The following is a 12,152-nucleotide window of genomic DNA, read 5'->3' as shown; positions in this document are numbered from 1 at the left end:
CAAGGAGTCTGATTGGGGGCGAGGAACCAGAATCAGAACCCAGAACCCTGGGATCATGACCTGAGCTGAAGGCAGATGCTTAACTGACTGAGCCACCCAAGGTGCCCCTAGGGATAAAATTTTTTAAATTAATTATACATTAGGTTAAGCCATTAAAATTTATTGTATAGAAATAAATGCATACCTTGGCCCAGGTTTTGGAACTTTGCCGGCTTTGAGCTCATCAATAATTTCTTCGATATCCTTAGGTGTCAGATCCTCCTAGGATAAAAAATTAAAAGTCATATAAAAATTACTTCCTACTACTGAAATCTGTGTAAATCCCCGGTATCAGTTCATTATTTGTCTCGGCTCCCAAGTTAGTCACCAAGGTAGGAGAAACTGATTAACTCCTATATACAGTATATACTGTTAAATGCAGTATATAAGAAGAGCTGCAGCTAATGAGGCAATACAGAGGAGTACTTTAAAGTGAAAGAGCTCTCTGCATTTGAATCCTGGCTCCAACACTGAATAACTAATAATCTTCAGGAAGTTATTCAGCCTCCTTAAGTTTGTTTCTTTACTAGAAAACCTACTTCAAGAATGTTTTTGAGGATTCAATGAGAAAATACATAAAAAAGAACACTGCCAAGGCACATGCTTAACAAATGCTATGTCCTTAAAGAAACAGTGAGGTGCAAATAGTAATTAGCACCGGCAGTCATAGTAACATAAAAGTAGATGCCGTTTCCATCTCTAACCTAAAGATGTAATACTCTCATGATACAGTCTTTCTTTCCCAGGTAAAATTCACTGTTTCCAAATTCACTTAATTTTTGAACAGAAGGTAAAAGAAATTATTTTTGGAAAGTATCTCAATGACCCTGGTCCTCCCTCCACTCCCCATTTCAATGACAACAGCTCTACATTTTATATACTATGTACCTATATAAAATTTTTACCTCAGGAAAGGGTTCTGGTATTTAAAATAACAAATACAATTGAAACACACAGATACATATGCCCATGTGCCTAGCTGCACCCTAGGTTTAATCAAGAGTCAGAACAGAATGGATAAGATTAAACTAAAAGAAAAATGCCCAAACCATACTCCTACTCCCTCTCTAAAACTGTTAAGTACTTAAAAAAATGTTTTATAGGACTCTGATACTATGCCAGAGAAATCATGATTCAGCACTGCATCTCCAGTGCCTCACCACACAGAAGTTATTTAATATTTGTTCAATGATTAAGCATATGTAAAAATAAAACACTGCTTTCAAACTGCTTAGGGTTCAACAAATGTTTAGAACCTCATAGCTAAAAGGAATCTTTAAGTCATCTAATGAGTTTACCTCCCCCCAACTATTATAAAAATTTTTTATATTCCTACCACCTGTATTCAACAATTTTTGATTTTCTGTATTTGCATTATATATAGCACATAAGCACCCCAACTTTTGGTTGTACCATTTTGAAAGTAAGTTGCAGACATCATAACACTTCACTCCTGATACTTCAGCAGACATCGAAGAATAAGAACATTTTCTTAGATAACATAATGCCACCACACCCAATTAACTAAAAATAATTCCTTTATCAAATGTCAAGTCCATATTTAAAATCTACCTACTACGCTCAAAATGTATTTTTCATAGCTGGTTTTTTTCCTATGCAGGTTTTTTCCTATGCAGTCAAAGTTTACATGACTATTTCATTTTATCCACCAGACAACTGAGATCCATAAAAGTTAACTGCCTTGGGAATGCCTGGCTGGCTGAGTCAGTATAGCAGCGGCTCTTGATCTCAGGGTCCTATGTTCAAGCCCCATGTTGGATATGGATTAAAAGACAAAAACTGCCTTGCTAAAAAGACCGTAACACTACTAATCTTTATCTCTTATATAAATCCATAAGCTATTATATTTAAACTTAAAATGCTTTCTTTTTTTTTAAGATTTTATTTATTTATTTGAGAGAGAGATCAGAAGTAGGCAGGCAGGCACAGAGAGAGGGGGTAGCAAGCTCCCTATTGAGCAAAGAGCCTGACGCGGGCCTTGATCCCAGAACCCTGAGATCATGACGTGAGCTGAAAGCAGAGGCTTAACCCACTGAGCCACCCAGGTACCCCTAAACTTACAATGCTTCACACAAAGTCTTGACTGTCTAATTCCTGATTAAATCAAGACCTCTATATTATAAGTAAACTGCAGAAATGTGGGAGAAGGCAAAACTTGCCATATTTTTAAAGGACTTTCTTTTTTAAGTATGGGTAATACAGAAGATAAGAAATTTCAATCTCTGATCAGTAAAATGAAGAAAGTCACTATAGGGAATGAGACCACCCTAGAAATCTAAACAGTCAGAGAAATCAAATTTCATCTTCATTTAAAAAAAAAAAAAAAAAGGAGATTTCCATTTCAGGTATTAGGGCAGACTAGCTACCCTGACTGAACACCCCACCATTATAAAAAACTAAAAATGTTGGATAAAATTTTAAAGAAACAAAAACTTTAAATTTTATAAATATGCTGACAAGAAAGAAATACCTAGAGGCCAAAAACTCAATGAAAACCCAAGAACGGAGCGCCTGGGTGGCTCAATGGATTAAGACCCAATCTTCGGCTCAGGTCATGATCTCAGGGTCCTGGGATAGAGGCCGGCATCCAGCTCTCTGCTCAGCAGGGAGACTGCTTCCCCCTCTCTCTGCTTGCCTATCTCTCTGCCTACTTGTGATCTCTCTCTCTGTCAAATAAATAAAGCTTTAAAAAAAAAAGGAAAACACGTGGAACACCAAGCAGATCTGGTTTAGAGTTTCAGAGCTTAAAGGGTTAAGGGACAAAGCTGCATGCTACAAGAGACATCCCAAACACCCTAAAAGGCTATTCCCTCAGGGATAAACTAGAAATTAAACTGTCCCTTGAAAAGAACTGCTAGTCTAGAACCTTATACATTGGAACAACAGGGGAGGGTATAAGGAAAGGAGCTTTCTTTTGGAACTTTAGTATTTACAGGAACAAGAGAGAAGCAAAGCAAATACCTTCCTGAAGAATCCACACTCAGTGCAGGGCTTAATTTTCACTAGTAAGTTTCTAAAAAGTATGAACTAACAATATTATGGATGACAACCATTATATATAATTAGGGCAGCAAGAAATCTTTTAAAAAGAGAACTAGAAAATTCCACACACTTGGGAGACTAATACTTCTAAAAAACACCAGCCAAAGGGAAAATCAAAAAGCTTATTTTAGAAGTGCCTGGGTGACTCAGGCGGCTAAGTGTCTGCCTTCGCCTCAGGTCACGATCCCAGGGTGCTGGGATTGAGCCCTGCATCCGAGCCTTCTCCTGAGCCCTTCTCCCTTTCCCTTTGCACCTCCCCCTCACCCCATGCATGCTCACTCTATTTTGCTCTCTTCCTCTCAAATATTTTTAAAAATACATATTTAAAAATTTTAGAAATGATAAAATATTACTTATCAAAACTTGTGCAGTACAGCTAAAGTGGTACTTAGAGGAATGATACATCTCTAAAATTTTTAGAACAAGCAATATAATATATTAGTATGGCTTGATACATATACTCAGTTTAAAAACACCTATAGGAAGAAAACACACTAAATTTATGATAGTGGTTATCTCTGGAAGTGAAAGGAATAGGATTTCGGGGGCATAGAGGTGGTTTACCTTTATCACTGGCTTATTTCTATAAATAGTAACAATGATGATTAAAAATAATACCTAGTAACAGTATGTATGGTGAAGTATCTTTTAAATCTCAGTGGGTATTTTCTCTTTCTATGTTTTACAATTTAAAAGTTTTTAAAATATCTCATTATCTCCTACAGTTAAATGCAAAAATGTTTAAAGAAAATTTTTAAAAACCTGGTGGCCAACAGTGTGGAAGCTAAACTTGACATTTTTATGCAAAGCTTTTCAATTCTTTGTTTTTTAATAAACTTTGGAAAACAGGAAAAAAAAAAACCTTCTGGATGTTTATGCCAACAGTTTCTTTTAAACAAGTATTCAGAAACCAGTATCTACAGGACAGAAAACCATATATTTAAATATTTTAAATACGAGATCATGCAACTTTAATTTAAATTAAATGGAATACTCACATAGTAGTTGTCATTTATTTGAACCATTGGTGCATTTACACAGGCCCCCAAACATTCCACCTCTATAAGAGTAAAAAGTTTATCAGGTGTAGTCTCCCCAACTTTTATTCCTGAAAATATAAATAATCACTGTAAGGATCAGATTATATTTTAATAGCAATGTAGCTTAAGAAAACAACAACAACAAATTACAGAGGTATACAAAAACTATTTAAGAACATTAACTTTCTTAAAACAATTCTGTATAATTATACCAGAACATTCAAGGATTTCTTAAGTGGACTTATTCCTTTAAAAACAAGATTTCAGGGGACTCATATCTTCAGCATTTGCTGTTAAACAGCAGTGTATCAGAATATAGTATTTTCATTTCGATTGTGATAGATAACCTACTAAAATCAGTCACACCGTCAGACTGGCAAAAACAGAAAAGTGCTAATGTCAAAGATCATTAAGACTACAAGGAAAACAGATACTCTCATATCTTCAGCAAAGACATTTTGGCAAAATATAGTAAAATCTGATTCAGCAATTCTGTTCTTGTAAAATACTCGGTAATACAATAGGACAATATCTTTGCATAAGATATGTATGCATGAAAGTAACTGCAGAATAACTTAAAACAGAAAAACAAGGCAGACATACATATGCTAGAGCAAAAATAAAGTGCAAAAAGCAAAAAGCCATATTTGTTTTTATGATGAAAATAAGCAAAACAACATAAAATCTAAAACTAATTATAGTCAACTATTAATCAGAATTTGTGAGGATGAAATTTTTGAGCAGACCTAAGTAAGCTTTCTGTTTTATATACTTCAATACAGCCCAACTATTTTTACAACATGCAACTACTTTATATTCGGTAGCAACATGATTAGAGTGTACCTCCCTTTTACTTCATTTGGTTTATAGAGTTATAAATGAAGCAATGGCTATTTTATATGGAAAAATGCCCTTATAATTTTATAAATGGCACTGAAATAACATCTTATTTCAAATTTCCCTTTCTGAAGCATTCCTACTGTTCTCGTATCTTGTTTCAAGACTCATTTGGAAGAATACAAGGACAGTAAGTAAACTCACTTTTTAATGTACCACATGCTACCATTACACGATGAGTGAAACTTAATTTCTAAATAATGAAAACTTTAAAACCCCTCCCTAGAAACTTTTCAGACAAACCTAATCATTATGGGGAAAAAAGGTGAAAATTCAGCTTTGAGGCTGAGAACTAAGGAAAAATACAAAATAAGAACAAATAAAGGCAGGCAACTATAGTAAGACAAAAATTTACTGGTGAGGTACAGATCAGATCCAGTAAGATGGCAAACATTGGAAAACTCAGATAGAAATGGGTCAAATCTAGAAAGACAATCCTATTTTTCATAAAAGGTATAAATACAATGTGTCCCATACCAAGTTTTTTCTGAATGGCCTCCAGTATGCTGTCAGAGTTTCGAAGCATGCAAGGTGTAGTAGTGCAGACCTGAATGTGATACTTTCCAACTGGCTTTCGATTATACATTGTATAAAAAGTTGCTACTTCATATACTCTCATTGGAGGTACTTGTAAAACTTCTGCAACCTAAAATAATAGGAAATTTTAAATAATTACAATGTTTACTAATTGAGATTTAGTTATGTTTTAAAGAGCGTAATTTCAACTTGGTAAAAATGTAAAACTTCATAAGGTGGAAATATACCTGTATTTGGTATTTGGAGGTTTAAGTCCGTCTACACTTCAATTGCACAGAGCCCACAAGCTAATGGTTACAGCACCTCCTTTACTTTACCCCATGCCTGGTCTCTGCAAAACAATCTTCTTTTTCTCTAAATCTTTAAGTCTTCCACTATTAAGAATTTCTACTTTGATCATTTCAACTCTCATATTTTATAATCTGAAATTTCTAAATGACAAAATTTGATGACCAAGCCCCAATAAATTAAATACTTGTATTTTTTCAATCTTTCATCAATTTTTCAAAAAGCCTTGATGTTACTGGGATGTACGCTGCATGCAAGGGGTATGGCAACACAAAAAAAGGGACGAGAATCAAAGCTCACCTATTAGCCTATACTGATTTACATATCTACATACTTTATATGCAAACAAATCACATACACAACAACATGTACGTAACTCTCCAGCACAATCCAAGACACTTCTACTTCAAATCGCAACACTCTACAAAAATCTTATGGATTGGGGCGCCTGGGTGGCTCAGTGGGTTAAGCTGCTGCCTTCAGCTCAGGTCATGATCTCGGGGTCCTGGGATCGAGTCCCGCATCGGGCTCTCTGCTCAGCAGGGAGCCTGCTTCCTCCTCTCTCTCTCTGCCTGCCTCTCTGCCTACTTGTAATCTCTCTCTGTCAAATAAATAAATAAAATCTTAAAAAAAAAAAAATCTTCTGGATTAGTACTTCCCTACGCATCACATCAAGGTATTTATAGTAAATATTTCTTTTGACAGAGTGGAGTTCAGGACCAAGGGAATCATCATCTGAGTACAACTCTTTTGATCAGGCCAAGTCTATTAAGGAAAACAAGGTTTTTTTAGCTGTATCCTAGGTACAGTCCACATAGAGTCTATCATGACTATCAACCTGGTTACAACTTTCCAGGTGACCTAACATCATTAATCTATCAGGTTATAAGATCTGATGTCTGGCATTCTTAAACAATTATCCACATTTCCATGTTTTGACATGAAACATGAGTTTGTTAAATGGCATTTCAGATGACAAATATGTTGAACTTTCTCATATTAGAATAGATTCTAAAGGATATATACTCTCAAAAAACATCTAACCATGGCTCACTTGTGAAAGGTAAGTGGCTGTACAAAATTTAATTTGGTGATACTAAACCAGGCATGTACCTCTGAATCTGGGAGCCCTCTCAAAACACACATGCTGGAGCCAGAAAATACGCATGCTGGAGCTCTACCACTGATGGCTAAGTTGAAAAAGCTCCCCTGGGGATGCTACTGTATCCTCTCTACACCTTAGTAATGGTTAAGGAACTAATATGTGAGCTTCTGGATATTGTTCTGATTTTAAGGTTGGGTTCTCCTTTGGGGAGGGGGGAGTCACAGAAACAGTAACATAAGAAGTCTCAAATATAAAAATGGAATCTTGATTCTATTCTCTATACACTATTCCCTGTCTCTGACACATATACATTCAATTCTAAAGAGAACAGGACAATATTTGTGAAACATTTTCACATTGGTTGTCATTTATTTTATGTCATTCTGTTAGCTTACCATTCAGCAAGACTTCTAACACATTTGCCATTATTAAGGACATGAATTTGGGGGACACATCTTGCTCATTCAGTAGAGTGTGCAACTCTTGATTTTGGAGTTGTAAGTTCAAGCTCCATGTTGGGTATAGAGATTATTAAAAAAAAAAATCTTTAAAAACATAAATTTTTGCAAGGAAAAAAGTATTTATAAATAGAAACATACCTAAACTGTTATTTTAAAAGTTTGCTATTATAATACAAAAAACAATGTTCAGTAATTTAGAAAGTACCCAAAGGATAGTGTGATTTATTGGGAAAAAACCCAGCTGACTATGTTTTACTAAGTATAGTACCAATCAAACTTGCTTTGTATCATTTTCAGTCCAATAATAATAATAATAATAATAATAATGGTCCATAACCATGTTAAAAGCAAATTAAGAGATATGAACAAAATTTAAAAATTCCTATGGCATTTCATTAGATCAACTGAAGACATTCCTATTCTTTATTTATTTATTTATTTTTTAAAGATTTTACTTATTTATTTGACAGAGATCACAAGTAGGCATAGAGGCAGGCAGAGAGCAAGAGGGCGAAGCAGGCTCCCTGCCTCCTGAGCAGAGAGCCTGATGCCGGGCTCCATCCCAGGACCCTGAGACCATCACCCAAGCTGAAGGCAGAGGCCCAACCTGCTGAGCCACCCAGGCGCCCAGACATTCCTGTTCTTTAAGATAAAGATGATAATGATCTAGCCTAATAGACCAAATAAAATTTTAAAAGTATAAAAGAGAAATGAAGTATAGAAGAATCTCTGCAAGAGTCAGCCAAGTGGGAAATGCACTGAATTGAAAATGGTCCAGTCCCAACTCTATCACTTAGGATAGTAACATAGTAATTTCAAGAGATCTATCCTAGTTCAAAATCTTCACTGCAGATGAGGAAGTCCACAGAAAAACCACATCTCTTCACTCAAAGACAAATGTATTTCCCATTATATCATACTAGCTTATTATCTGTGTGATTCTCATAAGAAACACATGATTTTGGGGGGCACCTGGGTGGCCCAGTGGGTTAAGCCTCTACCTTCGGCCCAGGACATGATCTCAGGGTCCTTGGATGGAGCCCTGCATCGGGCTCTCTGCTCAGCAGGGAACCTGCTTCCCCCACCCACCCCTGCCTCTCTGCCTACTTATGATCTCTCTCCGTGTCAAATAAATAAATAAAATCGTAAAAAAAAAAAAAAACAAAACATGATTTTGTATGGCACTTCATAAACTATACCCTGCAACATAACACCACAAAAATATACTTATATTAATATAACATGAATAAATGTGAAATGTGGATTACTGCTAAAACCACAATTAGAAAAAAAATGAGTCTTAAAAATACGTATAGGGTGCCTGGGTGGCTCAGTGGGTTAAAGCCTCTGCCTTCGGCTCAGGTCATGATCCCAGGGTCCTGGGATTGAGCCCCGCATCAGACTCTCTGCTCAGCAGGGAGCCTGCTTCCTCCTCTCTCTCTGTCTGCCTCTCTGCCTACTTGTAATCTCTGTCAAATAAATAAATAAATAAATAAATAAATGTTTTTTTTTTTAATGTATGAATAGACTAGCCTTTAAATGGGTCACCCATACCATTTCTGTATGTTGCTGATTTATCAAGTCTAGGGTACCATCAAATACTATGTATTATATAAATTTTATTAAAGTCTGTAGCCAAAGATGCAAAATAATATGAAGATTCCTATTAACTGTGAGCAGATCCTTTTCTCCATCATTTGTGTTTAAACAGCGCATTTATTTTCAGAATACCTTGACAGCAAACAATACACATGCAAGATCTTTTATCTTTATTATGGCCATTTCTTTCAATAAGGGAAAAAAGAGGAGCGCCTGGATGGCTCAGTGGGTTAAGCCTCTGCCTTCGGCTCAGGTCACAATCTCAGGGTCCTGGGATCAGGCCCACTGGGTCGGAGCCTGCTCCCCCCTCCCCTCCCAGGCTCTGCCTGCCTCTCTGCCTACTTATGATCTCTGTCTGTCAAATAAATGAATGAAAATCTTAAAAAAAGGAAAAAAAAAAAGAGAAAACGACTTTCACGATAATGCCTTTACTATTTCCTGCAAGGATAAAAAGCTCTACCTTTTCAGTTCTCCACATCATTAAGAGAACCAACAAAAACACAAATTTGAGGAAACATAAATGATTAAAAGCCTCAAATTCCTTGATTCTGACATTAAAAACCATCAGAGGAATTTCTACATAAGAAGAAATTCATACACAGTCTCTCATCTTTTCAAACTAAGGTAAAAATGAATTTAGTACCTTGTTCATAGCTGAGATGGGCAGCCATCCATTCTGTCTTTGGGCTAAATCCAGGACTGGGAGTATAGCTGCTGCTTTATGTCCTTCTGGATAGTTTTTTACAATTGCCTCTATCCTCTGTATCAAAGAAAAAGCACATGTTTTAGTACATCTGGAAAATATTAAACAGTTCATAAATTAATTATACCATTAACTTAGTCATACCTTATAGTTTTCTGGCGTGAAATCAAATGGAGTATCTGGGTTATTCTCAGGAGTATCTCTGTGCTATATGAAGGGAAAAAATGTTTTCCAGAATTATCAAAACTCCCTCAGGACAGCTTTGTATATTACTATACTACTACTGATCACTTAATCTCTTCACTTTAATTCCCAAATTATATAATCTATCCATGCATCAAAAAGTACTAATTATTAAATACACATTTAATGAATAGGATTAACGAAGTATTGTTGACAGAATTCAAAATTTCATAAAAGTTTTAGAAATCACTCTTTAATAACTAAGAGAAGTAGCTTTAGGACCAAATCCAAAAACTTGATTAGAGAACAGGATTTTCTAGTGTAATTACTAAAAAAAAAAAAAAACAAACAAAAAACAAACAAACAAACAAACAAACAAACAAAAAAACCCATTGCTGGAAGACTTAGAAAATTAAGACACAAAATTTTGAGTATATATGTAACAGGCATTGTTCCAGAAGAGTGTGTATCAAATTATCAAAAGGACCCACTACTTTAGGAAGGTACAAAAACACCATTTCTTCACCACATAACAAAAACCAGCCAATGGCAAGAAGTTTTATTTCTTCTCCAAAAAGAACAGGCCCTCTTCAAAAACTGACAAGAAATGGTATGTAAACAGGAAATCAAATGAGTCACACTGAGATTAACACTTACATCAATTAATGTTTAGTATGTTCGGTGAACACAGAGCTGAATACTTCAATATGTTAACTCTTAAAGTTCTACTATTTCAAAGATATAAAGGAAGAAAAGAAAATTGAAACTTTGGACAATGATCTCAAGTATGTGGCAAATTCAACACTTTTAGACAAACATGAAAAACTATCAAGCAGGAATCTACACAATAGTATGGTTAACTCATTTATTAAGATTCAGCCTGGAAATAACTCAGCTAACAAAACTGAACTACTAACTCTAAATCATCCTCCAAGTCAACTAAATTGCCTTTAAACAACACCAGATGAATCCCTGGTAACTGCATCTTATCACAGAAAGGAGATACATTATCTTATCTTTGAATTGTACAGTTAAGCTAGGGAGTTCATGGACCTCCACCTGTAGTTAAACCCTAAAAACCGAAAATATAAAGGAACTACTAATGTATTCACTGTATTACTAAGATCCAGGAGTTTTAAACTAGTACCATTTTGGGATTCCCCAAATTACAGCATTTTTAAGAACCCAAAGTGAGGGGCGCCTGGGTGGCTCAGTGGGTTAAGCCGCTGCCTTCGGCTCAGGTCATGATCTCAGGGTCCTGGGATCGAGTCCCGCATCGGGCTCTCTGCTCGGCGTGGAGCCTGCTTCCCTCTCTCTCTCTCTCTCTCTGCCTGCCTCTCCATCTACTTGTGATTTCTCTCTGTCAATAAATAAATTTTAAAAAAAATCTTTAAAAAAAAAAGAACCCAAAGTGAGACTAGAAATCAGTTTAGGGCTCATAGTAATTTCACCAAAAAATATTCTAAATTCAGGGCTACCCTGGTGTCAATTTAAACTCAAGAGGTTCAACTGGAGTCACACATCTTTTGAAATTTAATGAGTTCAATTAGCTATATTTAAATCACCACAATGAGACATTGGTGTTTAAGATACTTGGATTGTTAAAACAGTTTTACCCAAATTTCCAAGTCTTTCCATTCTGAAGAAATAGGAATAATTACTTACCACAAATAAGGCTCCTCCAGCTCCATTTTGTACAGCTGTCTTATGTAAATTCCTTATATGTCTCCCCTAAAATTTTAAGAAAATTTAGCAAATCGTAAGCCTTAAGAAATTTTTCATGAGTAAATACCTTAAGATCTGTGTCAACTTATATAAGTAAAAGATCTTAGGAGATATGGCTCACTGTGCTATATACCCTGCCCATCTTATTTCAGGAGAAGTATAAGGAAATGGAAATCCAAGGTTTATTGTAATACTGGGTTTTAAGGTAACACACAAGTCCATGGAAGAACCAGGTCCACAACCCGTATCTCCCAATTCATGTACCCTTTTCTACTACACTCTTGTCAGCATGCCATTAGGAGAGCTGATATTCCATTAATTTGTGGCCTTTCACTTTTTTCTGAATCAAGCTGGATGCCAGCATTCATTTAATGTGGGCTTTCATAAACATGTTTTTATTCTGTACAAATGAGTCATATACTCTGCACAAATGAGTCAAGGATTGTCCCCTTTTCAATTCTTTACTGAATTAGTTTAAAAACTCCAGTCATAAAGTTTCAGAAAGCTGCTTA

General features: G+C 35.6%; 1 protein-coding gene across 2 annotated transcripts in view; it reads right to left on the bottom strand.

Annotated features, from left to right (window-relative positions):
* The window catches only part of NDUFV2 (NADH:ubiquinone oxidoreductase core subunit V2), a 34,881-nt gene that overhangs the window by 4,864 nt on the left and 17,865 nt on the right, over positions 1-12,152 (bottom strand). Inside the window, exons 2-7 of one of the 2 annotated variants that reach the window (XM_082697355.1) lie at positions 11,581-11,646; positions 9,877-9,939; positions 9,673-9,789; positions 5,517-5,685; positions 4,101-4,210; positions 185-261 (exon numbers count right to left, since the gene is read on the bottom strand). In XM_082697355.1, the coding sequence (XP_082553481.1) occupies positions 185-261; positions 4,101-4,210; positions 5,517-5,685; positions 9,673-9,789; positions 9,877-9,939; positions 11,581-11,646 (602 nt within the window). Of the gene's footprint in view, positions 1-184; positions 262-4,100; positions 4,211-5,516; positions 5,686-9,672; positions 9,790-9,876; positions 9,940-10,572; positions 10,641-11,580; positions 11,647-12,152 lie in introns of those variants that run through there. The other variant, XM_082697356.1, reaches the window with a different exon arrangement.

This window comes from Mustela nivalis (assembly GCF_964662115.1).
Source record: "Mustela nivalis genome assembly, chromosome: 14".
NCBI classification, from domain to species: Eukaryota; Metazoa; Chordata; class Mammalia; order Carnivora; family Mustelidae; genus Mustela; species Mustela nivalis.
The sequence above is the reverse complement of the archived record's forward strand: the minus strand, read 5'-3'. Positions and strand labels throughout refer to the sequence as shown.